At 35.8% G+C, this 19,506-nt stretch overlaps 1 protein-coding gene and 1 long non-coding RNA gene across 5 annotated transcripts; one reads left to right on the forward strand and one right to left on the reverse strand.

Moving 5' to 3' along the window:
• The first annotated feature begins 1,282 nt into the window (after positions 1-1,282).
• On the forward strand, positions 1,283-18,328 carry LOC113644706. 4 transcript variants are annotated; one of them, XR_003441052.2, is made up of 9 exons: positions 1,283-1,413; positions 1,492-1,654; positions 3,242-3,352; positions 10,438-10,589; positions 12,462-12,537; positions 13,422-13,482; positions 16,079-16,153; positions 16,991-17,058; positions 18,230-18,328. It is a non-coding gene; the product is annotated as an uncharacterized LOC113644706 (long non-coding RNA). The 4 variants fall into 4 exon arrangements; XR_007140088.1 differs by having other exon boundaries at positions 17,012-17,058; XR_003441049.2 differs by having other exon boundaries at positions 16,991-18,328.
• LOC113644704 (myosin-7-like) lies at positions 3,208-15,528 on the reverse strand. The gene is made up of 38 exons (XM_047810890.1): positions 15,469-15,528; positions 15,140-15,348; positions 14,893-15,036; positions 14,654-14,810; positions 14,470-14,497; positions 14,226-14,328; positions 13,558-13,650; positions 13,407-13,470; positions 13,198-13,296; positions 12,999-13,102; positions 12,760-12,898; positions 12,439-12,557; positions 11,703-11,852; positions 11,418-11,588; positions 11,018-11,327; positions 10,847-10,932; positions 10,426-10,631; positions 8,936-9,059; positions 8,688-8,824; positions 8,363-8,618; positions 8,021-8,263; positions 7,762-7,938; positions 7,536-7,681; positions 7,355-7,445; positions 6,888-7,277; positions 6,634-6,760; positions 6,438-6,556; positions 6,161-6,357; positions 5,856-6,039; positions 5,608-5,773; positions 5,401-5,525; positions 4,980-5,288; positions 4,667-4,870; positions 4,272-4,568; positions 4,076-4,180; positions 3,887-3,982; positions 3,654-3,788; positions 3,208-3,315 (listed from the first exon to the last, which is right to left on the reverse strand). Exons 2-38 carry the CDS (start codon positions 15,338-15,340, stop codon positions 3,295-3,297), a joined length of 5,823 nt encoding a protein of 1,940 aa, XP_047666846.1. The 5' UTR covers positions 15,341-15,348; positions 15,469-15,528; the 3' UTR covers positions 3,208-3,294.
• Positions 18,329-19,506: the final 1,178 nt, after the last annotated feature.

Genomic DNA, 19,506 nt, shown 5'->3' on the forward strand with positions numbered 1-19,506 from the left:
ATGTGTTGAAATAAAACAAAAAACAAAAAAACAATTAACTTATACTTACAAACTTATAAAGTCTTATGAGGTATTTAGAGTTACACTGATTATTCAAATAAAGTTTTTGTAAATATACTACAATAGTATTAAGTGTTAGTAGAGTTGCTGTAACTGTTAAAAAGTATTAACAGCGGAGTGATTATTTGCAAAAATAAATAATAATAAAAAATAAAATTTTATTTATTTCAACTTCAATTGTCATCTGTACAGTATTTAGTGTTAAAGTTACCATCGAATTTCATCTTTGAACATGCCGCATGTCTTTCAGTATCTGAGTTGAAACTACACCCTTGAGTATGTTACATACGTTAACACTACAAGGTGATAAATGGGTTCAAGATTAACAGCAAGGCTTGTTATGCATTGACAGTTGAGGGGTAAAGGGTGAGTAAGTAAAGAAGCTCAGTACAAGGTGCAAGTCAACAGCAATAAGTGTGAATTATGTTTCCACATTCCCTTTCCACTTATTAGATAAAATTGACAGTGACACAAAAAGATTTGACTGTGTAATAGTTTTTGAAACAAAGTGCATTCAGCAAACTCACTTTGCTGAAGGACTTTTAAAAAAAAGTTTATGTCTGTGTTAACAGACTTTTTGATTTTACAAGGTAAACTTTTCTAAAACAAACTAGTGTTTATACAATCTAATAATCAATTTTTTTTGTTATCAAAATTAAATTTATATTACATTATATACATAGATTATTTATTAAGCTAAAATATTGTAAAGACTAGATAACGATCTCTTAGATGACCAAAGGACAGGACATTGTCACAGTATTGTATAGACATGGATTGTTTTTTTTCCCCACATTGTCCTTGAGTACAAAGATAACGTGTGAAATTCCTACTGAGTGCCTTTTGCTGATTGAGAAGGACAGCTCATGCCCTATATGCCTGGAGCAGATGCTCAACTTGTAAAGGTCTCCAAGCACATAAATAAAAGTATCTACTTATAGATTTTGCCAGCCTGGTGCAACCTTGTCCTTTATAAACTATAGACTATTTACGTTACATGGGAATTGAGGGAAAATAATTCAGGCTAAACATTCAGAAGGTAATTCACATTATATGGATTCCAAAGATATGGCTATTGGCCATTATTTCATATGGCTTGCTCTAAATCATTTTGTTTTGCCCAAACAAAAGAGGAAACAAGGAAAATAAAGTCACACGATCCTCAAATTCTCAGCTGCTTATTGCAGACTCCTCCTCTAATAAACACTATCCTATTGGCTTCCTTATCACCTTGAGCAACACCAAGGCAACTCAGATGTACTGTAGCATACAGCAACTGCTGGTTTCTTCTGATATGAATGAATGTAATCTGTAGACTAGAAGGCTAGAAAAGAAGGAAACTTGCGGTTTAAGGTGAGACAACATTTACAGTAGAAACCCTCAAAAAAGTGAACGTTGTTTTCCCATAAGTAAAACATTATTCTTTTTCAGTGTATATTGTTTGGGATACGACAGGATGCTACAACTGATCAACAGAGAAAAACTAATGAGGAAAATGTTTCCATCTCCATGACCAACTGTAAAATGTCCCAATACCTTTTATGGCACATACCCATCAACAGAGCATACACACAGAGGCTGGATATTTGGGGAGGTAGGTCCTTCTTTCTGTTCATCACACAAGTACATTTGTAACAAGGTATGTGTGGGACAAAATGTTTACTTAAAAACATTTAATTACATTTAAAATAATGTGTTTGATCATTTCTGTCTGTTCTCTAGAATTCTTTGCTCGATTCTTATTATTTACTCAGTAGCTTTAAAAAAAAGTTTTTTTTAATTTTTATCCTTCATTAATAAATACAAAAAATCAAGAAAACAATTAAAAAATGAATTTGAATATGAATTTTCTAATTTATGACACAGCCTTTCCAGTTCTACTTAGGCTTAGTAATTAGACACAATTATGTAAGCTACATTATGTAAAAGTATGTTTATATGGAATTCATAAGGCTGTGTTAACCTCAACAATCTCGTTAGATCACTGTCTGTTAAAGCAATATTTTTATAAAAATAAATAAATACTATTACTACTACTACTGACACTACCACTATTCTTTTTCTTATGTGCTAGCATAAATTAAATGCTATTTCACACTGATATAATTTTCTCCCAGGACCTTAATCTCTACCTCATGTTTTCTTTAAATCATATTTGGTCATTGAAAATTAATAATAAACGTATAGGCTTCTAACAGTATAAAAAATATACAGTATTAATAATGGAATATATATGTTATTTAAAATTTTTTCACTTACTTTCATGATAACCCCTGAAGATATTTGGTAGCCAATAAAGACAGTTGTGCTCTATTTGCTCATACAGTATCACCATATTTGCCTACAATGAATAAATTGTTGTCAGACAAAGATCAGTTCTACAAATGTTGGAAATATATATACATATATATGTATATATATTTCCAACATTTGTATTTCAATTTATTTCTAAACCTCACTGATGTATTTCTAACTACAATCGATGAAATCTTTCTAGTGTTTGATTCCTAAAATTCATCTTTTAAAATGTCATATTCACACTTATAATGTTGCACTAGGAGTCTATAGCACCATCAAGAACTATAACAACCTTTGTCTTCACCTTTATAGAAGAATAAGCAGCAGTTGGCTGTATCAGTGCCATTTGAAGTCCATTTCTATGCTTCTTGATTTCTACTTAGTAATTTCTTAATATTATGTTAAACTGGATAATCTCCAATTATGTAAACATGAATTAAAAACATATATAGTAAATATGAATATTATCAATAATTTTTTTTGAATGATTCTATTCCTTTAAAACTGTTTTGGGACAATATACCTTGTTAAATGTGCTAAACAAATTTAATTGAATTGTTCTGTACTTATAGTGTTGTGTTTATTACATTTATTTATTTAATTTTTTCAAAATAGAAAAAATATTTGATAACACAATATTATAAATTATATTTAATGTGGTACTTCACTATTTTAGTGCATTGGTCAGTGTTCTGCATTTGGAATTTAAATTAAATGCCATATTCAAATATATGCCTGGTTTTATGATGCACTGGTCTACACACAATTCTTTACTCTCATTTTATTTGTGTTAGTTATTATTGTAGCATTTTTACAGGAATTATTACAGGAAAAAAATGCAGCCAAATGTTTCATTGCTGATTTTTATTCTATTCAACTATAGGATTCAGTGTCTACACATTGTACAAGCTTTCAATAGAGGTTCAAGTGATTTCTTCACTCTTCATCATGGCCTTTCTGGAAGAGAAAATAAAGACAAGAGCAGAGTTACAAAGTGAGTTTGCTCCTATTTTTTAACATTGAGATTATAAGCTATTCCATTGATGTTTAAAGTTATTGTTTTGTACGGTAGTAACTCATTGATTTAATAAATGATTTAGTCTAGTTAATTATTGGAAAGTCTATTTTATGGTATTTTATAATTTATAATATTTATAATGGTTTATCTCAAAGGACATACAACAAAACCAAATTTGTTGCAACCTTATTGAATGTGTACAATATGTATAAATCAAGCACAACATCATTGTATTGGATTTCTCACTCTTTACCATTTAGATTATTAAGGAGCTTACTTTGGAGCTTATGTCACGGCTCTTGGCTCTTAGCTTGTTGACCTGAGACTCTGCAATATCAGCCCTTTCCTCTGCCTCATCCAGCTCATGCTGTAGCTTGCGGAACTTGCCAAGGTGGACATTGGCCTGCTCCTCCTAAAATGAATATGCACAAAATTGCAAATGCAAATTGAATTACAAATGCATATTAATTGAATGCATTATAATTTATTTATTTTTCTGGGTGCACTTACAGCTTCCTCAGAAGTTCTCTTGTAGGACTTGACTTTCAGCTGCAGTTTGTCTACCAGGTCTTGTAAACGAGCCATATTCTTGCGGTCTTCTTCAGTCTGCAAATACAATTTTATTTTTAGTACTTTATACCCAATTTTTTTTTTATATACTTTGAACATGAAAAATTATACACTGTAAAGATAAATAACCTGGTAGGTAAGCTCCTTGATCCTTCTTTCGTATTTACGGATTCCTTTTATAGATTCACTGGCTTTTCTCTGTTCCAACTCCACCTCGTTTTCCAGCTCCCTTACCTAGTAAAAAAATGGCAAGTATTTTCTAGAGATTCAAGTATGGTATTTCCATGAATAACAATTCTTAATAAAAAAAACGTAATGAACATACCCTAGCTTCCAGTTTCTGGACCTGCTTCTTGCCACCTTTCATGGCGATTTGCTCAGCTTCATCTAGACGGTGCTGGAGATCTTTAATGGTCTGCTCCATGTTCTTCTTCATGCGCTCCAGGTGAGCACTGGTATCCTGCTCCTTCTTTAGCTCTTCTGCCATCATGGCAGCATCAGTGATGGCTTTTTTGGCTTTTTCCTCAGCATTCCTGCACTCTTGGACAGCCTCCTCTACCTCAGTCTGAAGCTGGGAAGTGTCTCCCTCTAGTTTCTTCTTCTGGTTCAGCAAGCTAGTGTTCTAAAAATGCATGGAGTTATAGTTAAATCCTCAGAGATTTTATAATTCATATTCAACTGTATCTGCCCTGTAATTAAAAAAAGAAATCAGTATACTACCTGAGAGTGCAGTAGCTGAACCCTCTCACTGACATCCAGCAGTTCTTGTTCAGCCAGTTTGCGGCCTCTCTCTGTCTGCTCTACAAGGGATCTCAGTTCATCCAGTTCAGCCTGGAGTAGATTGTTGCGTCTCTCCACAATAGCAATGTTCTCTTTGAGATCATCATTTGCACGGAGAGCATCGTCCAGCTGCAACTGCATATCCTACAAGGCAAAAAATAAAATTATGGGATAATTATAGAATACATAGCTTATTAGAAACAAACATTAATTTGATAGTTCTTTCTGCTAATTACATTGGTTCAAAATGTACCTTCATATGTCCATGGAGACTCTTGAGTTGCTTCTGGGATTCTGAAGCCTGCCTATTAGCCTGGTTCAGCTGGATCTCCATTTCATTTAAGTCTCCTTCCATCTTCTTCTTAATTCTGAGGGCTTCATTTCTGCTCCGAGTCTCAGACTCTAGAGAGCTTTGCAGGGTGTCCACCACTCTTTGGTGGTTCCGCTTGGCCTGCTCCATTTCCTCATCCTTTTCAGCCAGTTTCCGCTCAATGTCAGCCTTTACCTGGTTGAACTCTAGTTGAGCTCTCAAGATCTTTCCTTCTTCGTGCTCAAGGGATGCCTGATAGATCAAAGATAAAATCGATTTTTTCATTTGAATGTGATTATGATCTTATGTATTTGATGTATCTATGTTTGATATACAAATAATTTAATCAATGAAAATAATGTACCTCAGCTTCCTCAAGAGCCGTCTGAATTTCTGCCTTTTCCTGCTCCAGCTGTTTACGGATTTTCTCCAGTTCGTGGATGCTCTTGCCACTTTCACCAATTTGCTCAGTGAGGTCAGAAATTTCCTCTGTTCATGAAGAATGAATATTTTTGCTAATTTATGTTAAATACAACTTAAATGTTTTAGACCTCTTAAGCAAATGGGTTACCTTGTAGGTTTTTGTTCTCCCTCTTCATGGTCTCCAGATGATCAAGGGACTCCTCATATGAGTTCTTCAGTTTGAAGAGTTCAGTGCTTAGAGATCTGGCCTCTTTTTGGGAGCTCTCCAGCTCAGACTGTGACTCTTCATATTTCTGCTTCCACTCTGCCAGGACCTGGTGGATGGCAACAAAATCATATTTAGAAACTTTGAACATAGGACATTACTGCCAACATTGCACTGAAATGATTAATAACCTTGTCAAAGTTCCTTTGCTTCTTGTCCAGAGCAGCAGCAGCAGCATTTGACCGTTCTACATCGACCATAAGATCTTCAATCTCATTCTGCAGTCTGTGTTTAGTCTTCTCCAGAGAGGAACATTTGGCATTTACAGCTTCCACAGCTTCTTCTGCATCTTGCAGACGCTGTGCAAGTTTCTTCCTGAAAAAGAGAAGGGTATGTTTCTGGCATTTCAGTGTGGGCTTTCTGTTGACAATAAATGTCATCTTTGTCATATTGATACATTGTTAAAGTGGAATCCGCAGAGTCAGTAGGTTCTTACTTTGCATCCTCCAGCTCTTCTGTTCTCTGGATGGCATCAGTTTCATACTTGGTTCTCCACTGAGCTACCTCAGAGTTTGCTTTGGAGAGACTGCGCTGTAGCTCAGCCTTAGCCTCCTGCTCCTCTTCATACTGCTCTCTGAGCAGGTCAGAATCATGACGAGCCGACTGCACTGCATGAGCCAGGGCATTCTTGGCCTGGAAAAGTGTTTTAATTGTTTGTATTTATTTAATATTATACTCTGTGAAAGGTTTTGAAGCACCAGTTGTAGAAATACCTTCACTTCCTCTTCAAGTTGTCTTTTAAGATCCTCAATCTGTTGAGTATAGGACTGCTTGCTTCTGGTCAGCTGAGAAACCAAGGAATCTTTCTCTTCCAGTTGTCTTGTGAGTTCACCTTTATTACATTGGATACATTGGTTTCAGTTACATGTGTTTAAAGGAAATACCCTCAAGCCTTAGCCTATTTCTTACCATTCTCAGTTTGCAATTTAGCTTTTTGCATGCTGAAGTCATTGATGCTGCGCTGGCCTTCCTCAAATTTACTCCTATACTCAGACATCTGGTCCTCGAGAGTTCGGCACAATTTTTCAAGGTTTGCCTAAATAAAAAGAAAGTCATTTGTACAGAAAGAAATAGAAAACAAAACTTTCAATTAAACACATTTTGATCATTTTGCTCCTATTAAAGAATAAAAAAATACACAGTACATTTTTATTGGTTGTTACCTTGGATTTAACAATGTGCTCCATGTTGGAGACCACATCATCCAGCTCCAGTCTCAGTTCACTCTTCTCCTTCTCAAGCTTCTGCTTCACTCTCTGAAGGTTATCAATCTGCTCTCCCAGGTCTGCAACACTGTCAGCATGTTTCTTTCTTAAAGTTGCAGCAGTGGCTTCATGATGCAGGGTGGCCTCTTCAAGGTCTCTGCGCAGTTTCTGGAACTCAGCCTCTCTCTTCTTGTTCATTTCAATCTGGGCAGAAGTGGCACCACCAGCCTCCTCCAGCCTCTCACTGATCTCCTCCAGTTCTCGAGCCAGATCTGCCCTTTGCTTCTCAACCTTGGCACGAGCAGCTCTCTCAGCCTCCAACTCTTCTTCAAGCTCTTCAATACGAGCCTATAGTATAAGATTTAATGGTAAGCACACCGGGTAGAATAAAAAAACTCTTTAATCTCATTAAGGTGTCAGTTTACCTGCAACTCCTTAAGTTTCTTTTGAAGTTGGGATGCCATTGCTTGCTCATCCTCGATTTTGCTGTTGAGCTGGCTGATCTCAAAATCTTTTCTGTTGGTTTTGATAAACATACAGGCATAGATGTTTAGTAGTAGTTGGTGTTGTTGTATTATTATTCCATTGTTATTGTTAACAACTTACTTTTTCAGCCTCTCTTCCAGCTGTTGCTTATCATTTTCCAGGTCCATAATATTCTCCTGAGTCAATTTTAAATCACCTTCAAGTTTTCTCTTAGCTCTCTCAAGGTCCATGCGTAGCTTCTTTTCCTGCTCCAGTGAGCCCTCAAGCTGAAACAAATAATATTCAGTTTTGTTATTAAATCTCATTTCGTGTAAGTGATACCAATAACTGTGTAATAAGTACTGACATCATCAACTTGCTGCTCCAGTTTAGCTTTAGCTTTGGTCAGAGTGTTGACTTTGTCCTCCTCACTCTGCAGATCATCCAGTGTTTGCTGATGAGCTTCCTGGAGAGCTTTTTTCTCCTTGGTCAGCTTGGCGATGATTTCATCCAGAGCCGCCATTTCCTCAGTCAGGTTTTTAACCTATTAAAGAAAACTCTTTGTTGGATGTCTTCTAAAGACATTAGTCTAAATTGTTATAAATGTAATTATAGTAAGGTTAAACCTTATTCTCAGTGGCATGCTTCTCCTTCTCCACTTTGGCCAGAGTAAGTTCCAGATCATCAATGTCTTTCTTGAGCTCAGAGCATTCATCTTCTAGCTTTCTCTTCTTAGCTGTCAGCTCAGCATTCATTTCCTCTTCATCTTCCAGTCTTTCAGTCAGCTCTTTGCATTTTGCTTCAAGTTGGATCTTGTTCTTAATCAGACCTTCACATCGCTCCTCAGCATCACAAAGATTGTCTTGCTCCTGTTTTGAAAAATAAAAATAAAAAGACACGAATTAATGTAAAATGCTGACTTCTGGCCTCTTCGAGAAGACAATTTCATTTTCAAACCATAAACTCACAGCCTGGACTTGCAGTTGCAGGTCGTTTTTCTCTTGGAGAAGTGAGACCATTTTCTCCTCAAGCTCCTTTCTGCGGGCTTCAGATTTAGCATAAGCCTCTTTTAGCTTTAGAAATTCTTCCTTCATGTTAGCCATCTCTTTTTCTGCTTCAGCAGACCTTAACAGTGGTTTAATCTTGAAATAAAGTTTCATCCAGGGCCAATTCTTGACACCCATAAAAGCACGGACATTCCACTGGATCACAAGCAAGGCATCCCTGCAATTCACTAAATGTTAACATAGTCTATGGAAAATACTTACAGTATACTACAGTATAGAGTCTTACCTGCGTTCAACCATCTTCTGGAACTCAACTCTTGAGAGAAGGCCCCGAGCACAAGCCTGAAAACGAGTGATGATTAGGGCAAGACGATCATCTCTCATCTCTTCAAGGAGACCCAGTAGACCAGCTTTGAAGAACACCTTGAATAACAGCATAGAATATCTTAATATGCATACCCAGTTTTATTTACCTTAAAATTACTTTAACTTTCTAGTAGCATTGTATAATTAATATGGTTTGTTGAACTGAACCTTAGTGTGTCCAAACTTGTACTGATTATGGTCAATGTCCAGTGAACCCAACAATTTCTCAGCTCCCTTCCTACTGTCAATAAATTGCCCCTCAGGAATTGCAGCAGGATTCAAAATACGGTATCTGCAAATAAATTGTTATATATATCTCATATATATCAATAATTCAAAAGATTTATTAAAGAATACCATATAAACTATTTAAAGCAAAATTCGTAATAATATTATTGGGAAAATTAATTGATTTTACTTGATATTTCCACATGTATTCATGTCCCAAGCTATAAATAGACTGGTTTTAACTTCTACATTTAAATTTACGGCATTGGGCTGACACAGAGAGACATAAAAAAGAGCTTTCGAAGTGTGTATAAATGAACACATTGATGCTGGTTTAATAGGTCACAGTCTGTTATATGCCGTGAGTCTTAAACATAGTTGAAAGGTAATATAGCACACAGGCAATTTTGTATTCTACCAATGTGCAGCTTTATTCTCTTAGAAAGTATTTATATGCTGAGTTGTTTAGTCCTCTCCATATGTATCGGAAGGCTTAACCAATTCTATTGTTTTGACTATACATTGATGACATTTGGGTCTGAGATCAAAAGATGTATTTGAAAGATCTGCAGATCAGTTCATTTACTGTACATCTAGATCGGTTAAAAAAACTGTCAGACCATTGTATTTGAGCAAAAGTATAGAAACAGATTGTCTTAAAGTAAGTAACACTTAATTAGTTGCATATCCCCTTCTTGTGATAACTGCAACATGACTTGTATAGCAACCTCTTTCAGATGTTTGTTTTGATTGCTTTCTCCGTTCAGTCTCCTCTTCAGGAGGTAAAATGCATGCTAACTGGGTTAAGATCTGGTTATATTAAACATTAATAAGAATACATTTCTTTGTAGTGTTGGCCATATATTTTGGTTATTTTTTTTACTGCATGAAGAAGTTTTTCCCAAAGAGATTGGATGAATTTCTCTTTAAAATGGTAGTCAGATTGTTACTGTAGACTTCCCAACTATTATGTCTAATGCTTCTACAATACATCTGATTTTCTCTCTTTTATCACCTTCAAAATGGCTTGTTTTTTCTTCATAGCCATTGCTTCTTCATTTTGATTTATCCATTTTCCCAACACATACATCACAGATGAAACAGTGATCAGTCAAAAAGTAGAATCTATTCAAAGCTATTAATTGTTTTAACAATCATAGAGAACACACCTGATCAACATGTTCCAATGTTATCAAAATGGGTAAGCTCAAACAAAAGGTACCATCTTATAATTTTTTTATAATTCTGATCTATTTTTTCTTCACATGCATCTTTTGTTCTCAAATCCGAATTTCATCAGTGACTAAACAATTGGGCTTTCAGAGAAGATAATGTATGAGAAAAATGTATATCCTCTGTGCAACCATTCAGAATTTCAACAAGTAAGGAATACAACTTGATAGTAATTTCTTTATGCTATATCATGTTACCTCTGTTTGAAGTCACCATACAGGATCCTGTTAGGGAAGCCCTTCCTGCAGATCCTGATGCCCTCCAGCACACCGTTACAGCGCAGCTGGTGCATCACAAGAGGATTCTCCATGGCCCCAGGAGTCTTTGTCTCATTGGGGATGATGCAGCGCACAAAATGAGGGTGAGTTGATCTCAGGTTTGTCATCAGTTTGTTTAAATTCTCCTAAAGATGGAATGAGTACAGCCAACATGGTCTAACACCTGTTGTATAAGTTGTAAGAATTCACACAACTCAAACTGTATATAAAGTATATAAAAACCTTGACCAACTTTAACTATCTGGTTTTTATGTTCATACTGTAAATCATTCATGAGCCACACTTTTTTTTTAAAGTGTTTAGATTTCTATAGTTTAGAGATTTATAGAACATATCTCACCCTGTGGAGGGCAGACACAGTCTGGAAAGTAGAACCCTTTTTCTTCTTTTCCTTTGTTTTTCCTCCACCTGCACTAGCTTCTGCCACTGCCATTCAAATAAAATGCACAATGATTGGAACAAAGCACATAAGACACGGTTAGACATGCTTTAGCTATCTGAGTCATCGTACCTGAATCAGCGCTAGCATAATTTGCAAAAAGGTGAGAAAGCAATTTCATGGTTGACTTCTGGTATAGCCCCACAACAGTTTCATTGAGTGGATCCTTGTTCTTCACCAGCCAGTTGTTAATGTTGTAGTCCACAGTACCAGCATAGTGAACCAGGGCAAAGTGAGCCTCTGGTTTTCCTTTTACAATCCTGGGCTTCTGGAAATTAGCAGATTTGCCCAAGTGATTGTCATAAAGCTTAGCTTTGAATGTGGCATCACTGGCTTTGGGGAACATGCACTCCTCTTCAAGGATGGACATGATACCCATGGGCTACAGAAGCAAGAATGAACAAGCATGAATTTATCTAATTTTCAATCAAAAATTTGCAAAATCAAGTTGATAGCTTAAATCAAGTCTCACCTTTTCAATGAGATCAATACAAGCCTGCAAGTCCATGCCAAAGTCAATGAATGTCCACTCAATACCCTCTTTCTTGTATTCTTCTTGCTCCAGCACAAACATGTGGTGATTGAAAAACTGCTGCAACTTCTCATTAGTAAAGTTGATGCACAGCTGCTCAAAGGTGTTGAACTGTTAAGGAACACATTCAGTAATTAATAATGATACAGTTCTCATAAATCCTGATAGAAATTTTTCTTAGTATAAATTTGAATGAGTGCAAGAAATTTGTACAAGAAAACATACATCAAAAATCTCAAAGCCAGCGATATCCAGCACACCAATGAAGTACTGTCGAGGCTGCTTTGTGTCCAGAGATTGGTTAATTCTCACAACCATCCAAAGGAACATCTTCTCATACACTGCCTTTGACAGCGCACCAACAGCATAGTACACCTGTAGTACAGGATATGTATTAATTCTTTAGAGAAATATTATTTTGATGATTTCTTATGGATTGTATCCTATATACAGTATCGTTGTTGTTGGGCGGAATCCTCGTATCTCAAAAACCATTATTTTTCAGGAAATTAAAAAAAAACGTCATATCTTATCTGCAATGCACAGGGTTTAGTCCACATTGCAGTGGATAGTCTTGCGCTAAATTCCTGTCCCCAGACGAGCACCAGATCTAGCGAAGGTCAAGGTTTTTTTTTCTTTTAGCCCAGTGTTTTGAAGACATTTACCTCGGAAGACGTGTTGATTCGTTGCGACTCTTAATCTTGAGGATATGCCGTGAAGCTCACTCACGGACTGAAGAAGAGGTGGACAGTTGAAGTGTCCAATGGAGTTAAGAGATTTGTGCTTAAGCTATTTTCAAGCCTTTAGATTGGTTAATAACTTGTAAAAATAACAGACCCACATGGGGACTGATCAATAGCATTGATATGTGAAAAAATATGAAATTGACAAAATTTGGACATACGAGGTTTCCGCCCGACAGCGACGATATGAATCCTGACTGGTGTCATTCATTACTAACCTGCTGGACATTCTGTCCCCTAGTAACCCACTCATTTCCTACTTTGACTCTGGGGTGACACAGAGCCTTGATGAGATCAGCGGAGTTCAGGCCCATTAGGTAAGCAGCTTTGTCAGCATCTAGTTTTATGAGATAAATCAGGACAAATCAAAAATTAAATGATTAAGTGACAGATCATTTCAGATATCTAATCTACAACACATAGTCTAATCCCAGTAGCAGACAAACTTTTAATATGAAAATAGAAAACACCTTTGCTTATTTATTAAAGTGTCTTTGTCTAAGTATATACAGTTGATAAAAAGTCATGCTTTTACTGACCTTCAGTACCATCAGCCTCGGCCTGTTCCTCTCTCTGCTTCTGCTTAAACTTCATGTTGCCATGGTGCATGATGGCACCAATCAGCTTATAGATGCTGTTCTTTTCCTCTTGGGTAAATCCCAGCACATCAAAAGCTTCCTAGAAGTATAAGATTTATAGTGTCTTAAATATGAGGCAAATTACAGCAGCTACCTGTTCTTCAGTAATAGACTGTACTGTTAAAAGTCTTCTCACGTACATCAGTAGCCATCAGCTCATCAGAATCATTAATAGAGGCTACTTGGGTCTCTCCTTGGGAGATGAAGGCATAGTCGTATGGGTTAGCAGTAATCAGCAGCATTTCTGTGACCCAGGACACAGAGAAAGATATTTTTGTCACAATTTTGCATATATATGTACATATATGTTCATTATTACTATTGATATTTCATGCTGACCTAGCAGCTCAGGTTTCTTCTGAGACAAGATCTGATAGAAGATATGGTAGTCTCTCTCAGCTTTGAGCTGGAAAGTCACACGGGATTTCTCTAGAAGATCTGTATCGCCCAGAATAACAAGTGAAACAGTGACCATATAATTATGCCTATATTAAAAAAAAAACAGTTTGATTATTTTTATATACTTTTTTATTAAAAATTTGTCTTACATGTCTCAATATCAGCAGAAGCCAGTTTTCCAGTGGCACCAAAGTGGATCCGGATAAACTTGCCCTATTTAAAAAGGTAAACAGTGTTTTATCCATTTTTCTTCTGAAGTTAGACACAAAAATAATCTTTATAAGCAACTATTAAACTTACAAATCTGGATGAGTTGTCATTTCTGATGGTCTTGGCATTTCCAAAAGCCTCCAGCGCAGGGTTACATTGGATGATTTGATCTTCCAGTGTACCCTATTAACATGAAATAGTTTGTTTTAGTTCCTGCATGAAAAATAAGTTATGTATTTTAAAATGTAAGTTTATCTATTTTAAAATGTCACTTCATATTATTTCCCATGTTTTGGACATTTTTGAATAGTGACAGAGGAACAAGGATTTGATCAAGGTTTTAGGCTGAAGTGTTTATCAGATCCATCCATTCCTTCAAGCATTTGCATACATAAGCATTACTATACAAGTTTGAGTGCTATATGTCTGTGTAGACATGAAGCCACATGCAGAGTTTCATAGCTAATCACACCATTTCATATTGTAAGTTGAAGTCATGATACATTTATCGTTAGCTATGTTACACAGTGAAAAGTCCCAGGTTGGTTACACTAAATATTAGCATTCTTAGAACATTGTTTGATTAATTAAATTAGTGGACCACAACTAACTTTTATAATCATTAACGAATATTGCTTCAATCATCCCATTAAGAATCATTCAAAGATTTCTGAAGGTGAGATATCGGAAGGTGATATTGTTCACAAACATATGTGAAATCTATCCTATTGGTTTAAATGACAGAATGGCAAGTTCACCCTCTTGTCATTGGGATCCCTCTTAAAACCACCAGCTGCGATGCTGGCAAAGTACTGGATGACTCTCTTGGTGTTCACAGTCTTCCCGGCACCAGATTCTCCACTATGAAAAGATCGGTTTATTATTAAAAATAAATATGATATGAATATAATGTTCATCGACAGATGATTAAATCACATTAATCTTGATTTTTAAATAGTTTTATATTTTATATCACAGTTTCTTAATATGAGGCAGACTTACGTGATAAGGATAGACTGGTTTTCCCTGTCTGAAAGAGATAAAAGTAAATCTGAGCTCATCAAATACATTGAGTTGTTTACAATACAAGTCAATAAAGGGGGGGGTGGTTCAAGGATTGGGAATTTTCCTAACCAAAATGTATTTTCTTTTGAAGATTGTACTTGCTTTAATAGTCCATGATTACCTGCCAACATGTACTGGTAGGCGTTATCAGAAATGGAGAAGATGTGAGGAGGAGCTTCACTCCTCTTCTTGCCTCTGTAGGCAACAACAACTTCCTGGTTGTACACTGGCAGCCACTTGTAGGGGTTGACAGTTACACAGAAGAGTCCTGAGTAGGTCTGTAGAGAAATGTAAGGATGGAAATAGCATGACATCTTTATTATTATCGTATTCTATCAAGTCTCATCCTTTTTTACTCACGTAGATCATCCAGGCTGCGTAACGCTCTTTGAGGTTAAACAGCACAGCAGGTTCATGCAGGAAGGTGAACATAGCCATGTCTTCGATTTTATCGAACTTTGGTGGGTTCTGAGGGTGAATATCACACTCCTTCACAGTCACTGTCTGCAGGAAAAAGAATATTTTTTTCCATTTCATTGTTTTTTTTTAATTTGTTTGTTTGTTTGTTTGTTTTAGAAGAACACAATGGCTCTCAATAAATTCTCACCTTTCCTTTCTCAGTGTCACAAGTAACTCTGTCTCCATCACGACTGATAATTGTTGCTTTAACAAATTCTTCTTCTGGATCAGGAACAAAACACGCCCTTTTCATGTCAAAGGGTCGAGTTTGGGCCTCAAGACGCTCTATATCTGACTTTCTCAGGTACGGGGCTGCAGCCCCAAACTCCGCCATCTGAGCATCTGACATCTTTTAGCCTATTGATCAGAGGTGCATTCTTTAGTTTATAGTGTATCAGTATCAAAGTATCATTTGTACCTATGTAAAGCACTAAACAATAACTACAAACCGCAAGCATACAGATAATTTGTGCTTACCTCAGTTGTCCACCCTCTTAGCAAAAATGGATGTTGTCGCCGCTCTGGAAACCACTGAAAATAATTCAGTATAATGCAGAATAAGGCACTGTTAGATTTGTAAGATTTTGAAATTAGGCACAATTAGGTTGTTTTTACCACCACAATATAATATGATGAAAATATGTTGCATTGGCTTTCTATGTTGCATTGGCTTTCTACCTTCTTCTAAAAGGTACGTTTACCTCTAGATGATTGTAGTTCAGAAATCTTCGATGTCCAGGCCATCGTTTCCCTCTTTTATAAAGCAAGCTCTCTCTAAATATGGTATCTGGTGGTGTCATTGTTAGGTAGGAGTGCTATTTTGTTTGATTAAACTGCATGTGGGTGGGGTACAGTGACTTTTCCACATTACACTAGTCATGGTGCATGAAGAGAGGGGAGAAGGTGGTCAAGTTTGTGCCAACAACCAACCCGCAATGGAAACCAAAGGATAATATGAATACACAGAGATCAGTGTATATATTATACTTTCTTCTATATTTTGCACATGAGCAAAATCATGGTTTTATCATGGTTTTGTTGAAGATTGCTATCCTTCTATCCAACATTTGTATTTGTTTATTTTCAGGCAGTGATACACTGAAGCCATGCCACTTATTTTGCTACGCTATTGACAGGAGCAAACAAATCAGCCATACTGTAGGTAAGATCTGGTTTTGTAAATTGAGGTTTTCAAATTCTGTGAATTTTTATACATTTGAAACAAAAGAATTACTCCACACTGAAGACACAATGTCACACGCTTCATGCCATGTCTTCCTATGCTTATAGATAAGACCTTTAAAATAACTCAGATTTCTTGCACATATTATTTAAGCGAACAGGAACAAAATTGATATTATTACAAGCAAAATACTGCCACTTCTCTCATGTGACAACTGAAATGTATTTAGACAGTGACTCATCCTCTGAACAAGTAATATGCCTTAAACAGGAAAAAAAATCACTGTTGCATGTTTCAAATGGCTTTAGATATCTGTCATAGTTAGCAGCAGTTAGCAGGCCTCGAGCCATCAACAGCTGTTGAGCTTATTCCTCATCTCATTGGTGCTTTGTTATCTTCATGCCTTTGTCCTTGAATAGGCATTTAACCCCATAACATTCCTGATGGATGACAGTGTTTGATTGAGTAGCACAGGTTTTACACCCATATTAGTGAAGCTGAATTCAAAGCCATTTATAGCTAATGGAAAAGAATTCAAATGGTATCAAATTCCCAATTCTTTATCATTTATATGGTCACATAATTCCAGCAATATTAAATTTTCTAGAATGCATGCTTACTGGCATTATTATTAAATGATGATGTTATTGTGTGTGTGTGTGTGTGTGTGTGTGTGTGTGTGTGTGTGTGTGTGTGTGTGTGTGTGTGTGTGTGTGTGTGTGTGTGTGTGTGTGTGTGTGTGTGTGTGTTTTGGGGGGTTGCATCTCATGACTTTTTTTTAATAATAAATAAAAAACAAAATGTGATGTCTTATAGTACTAACTTCCCTTCTCAAAGTTGCTGGAGTGATGACGTGGATTCGGATGCCCTTCTTGTATTACCAGGTATTTGGTCATGTCACTGTTTGAAATTGTTTTCAAAGTCAATTGTCTGTTTCTTTTTTTCGTGACAGGTGACACTTGTCAAATATCTGACCTTTGGTGGCATAAATATATTACATTTAAATGAATAATAGTAGCCACCAAACACAGTTCTGAAGAATGAGGATGTGTTTATTTTTGGAACGAAACATCTAATAGGCTGAAGTGTGAAGTAAACATACATGCCTTTATAAGTGAGAGCAATAGAAACCCTACATGCTTTACCAAGTGATAACAACAACAAGGCAGAGGTCAGTCCACTTAATAGTGCAAGTGTAAGTGATGAGTATTAAATCTACTCTCCTTAACACCCTCCTTAGTTTACAGGGAAGTATTCTAGACTTCCTTTGCCTGTGAAAGAAATATGATGCAACTTTAATGAATCATTCCAATTGAACTGGGAAATACCTAACCAGAAGAAGCACTTAATCAATTCCACTCTTGACGTACTTGATTAACAAGAATGAAGGAGTGCACAAGGGATGCAAGGGGTGTTTTGCTTGTAACAAAAGGCAATAATTTAATTCTTCTTTGGCAGAAGAAGCCTAAACTTGACATAATCCACACTTCCCCTAAATTTAAAGGTGAAAATGACATGAAAGTCTGACTGTATTGTACGTCAAAAACATGTTATACGCTTACTTATTTAAAGAACATGACAATTTCCTGCTAATCACTTATTGCTAGTGTACACCCTCAATAAAAACCACAAAACCACAAGATGTCAGTGGTTATTTGTTGTTGTTTTTTGTGTGTGCAGCGAGTAAGAATAAGAAAATAGCAAGGGTCTGTAATCCTAACCGTATGTTTCTACTATCTCACAAGAACAAGGATTGCGAGTTCATAGTTTAAAGTCCACCTAGATAAAGCCACTGCGAAGCAGAAGAAATAAACAAATAAGTGTCTTTACCAGGCCTACTTAGTGAATTGGCTTTGTATTAGTTCTGATGACTATTTTGCCTGAAAAGCTTAGTTTTCACCAGTGTCTCTTGTTATCTAACTTGTGTAGTCTCATATCTGTTAATTGCTACAATTCTCCCCTTTGTTGAAGGCATTTCCCTGTTCTCTAAGATCTGAATCTTTCTGCTGTCTTTGTCACACCAAAATGCTTTGTTCTGTACCCTCTTGCATTCAGAACAGTCAGCCAACCAGAGACAGACCAGCCATGAGCCTAACACTGTTCTCTGTCACTACAATAGTGAAAATAAACCAAATAAACCTTATCTTCAATAAAGCGATGTGTTGCTGGTCTTTTAATTGCTGTCTCAAGGGGTCAAAAATGGCAAATGCCACATCTATTCATTGTTCTATGGTGTATCACTTTTCTGCATGAAGAAACACTCAAACAACACAAACTCACTTTATTACCTAATATCTGAATAATAATAATAATAATAATAATAATAATAATAATAATAATAATAATAATAATAATACAATATGTGATATCTTTCTATTGTTTATATGCTCATGTTATTCTGTTTATATTATATAAATATATCAGAATATTTGCTCAAATATAAATATTTAGATTTTTACATGCAAATCTATATATGTGTAAATTTGTTTGTATAATGAGGCTTTTTAAAGAAACTGCGTAAATGATGCTCAGGCAGAAATAGTGAGACAACAGAGCCGATTGGATGACTGACCGCACCACATGATATTATAATTCTAATTATTACATATATTATATTATACTAATTATCATTAATTGTCTTATTACTACCAATAGATAATTCCATTGTCCTAAACACTAACATTCTTAATAAACACTGCTGTGATGCTTTAAACAGAGATGGCATATGGAATATTTCTTTCATTCGCTCTTTTATTTCAAGAGTTTGCTTTATCCTGGTTATAGGTCATAGGACATTATAAACATATAAATACAGAGCCCAAATTCATTTTTAACATTTTATTTAAAATTAAATTTGGTTAAAGATTTAACATGATTATACCACGTTATTAATTTGGTAATAATCTTACAACAATCAATCATTATTAGTCTTGTTACTATTTTAGCAAATTAATTTTTAGCTATTATTATTATTATTATTTATTTATTTATTTATTTTGTTACTACCAATAGAGAATTAAACTGACAAAGAAGTGATTCTAAGACAAGGCTGCATTATTTATTTCTTTTTGGTATCTTTAGCCCATCTTCCATGCTTGTATTCATTTGGTAAATAAAAATATTTCGATTTTGACATACAAATCTACCTGTATGTCTATTTTTTGCCGTATTGGGAGGCAACCTTTCCAAGAAATTGGCTAAACAATTCTCAGACAAAAATAGCGAGACAAACTTAGCCACAACAGAGTCGACTGAACGACTGACCGCACCACATGAGAGTTATCGTGGCTGCCTGAAATTGTAATAGGATGAATCACCATCCTTGTCAAAAG

This window comes from Tachysurus fulvidraco, chromosome 3, assembly GCF_022655615.1.
Source record: "Tachysurus fulvidraco isolate hzauxx_2018 chromosome 3, HZAU_PFXX_2.0, whole genome shotgun sequence".
NCBI classification, from domain to species: Eukaryota; Metazoa; Chordata; class Actinopteri; order Siluriformes; family Bagridae; genus Tachysurus; species Tachysurus fulvidraco.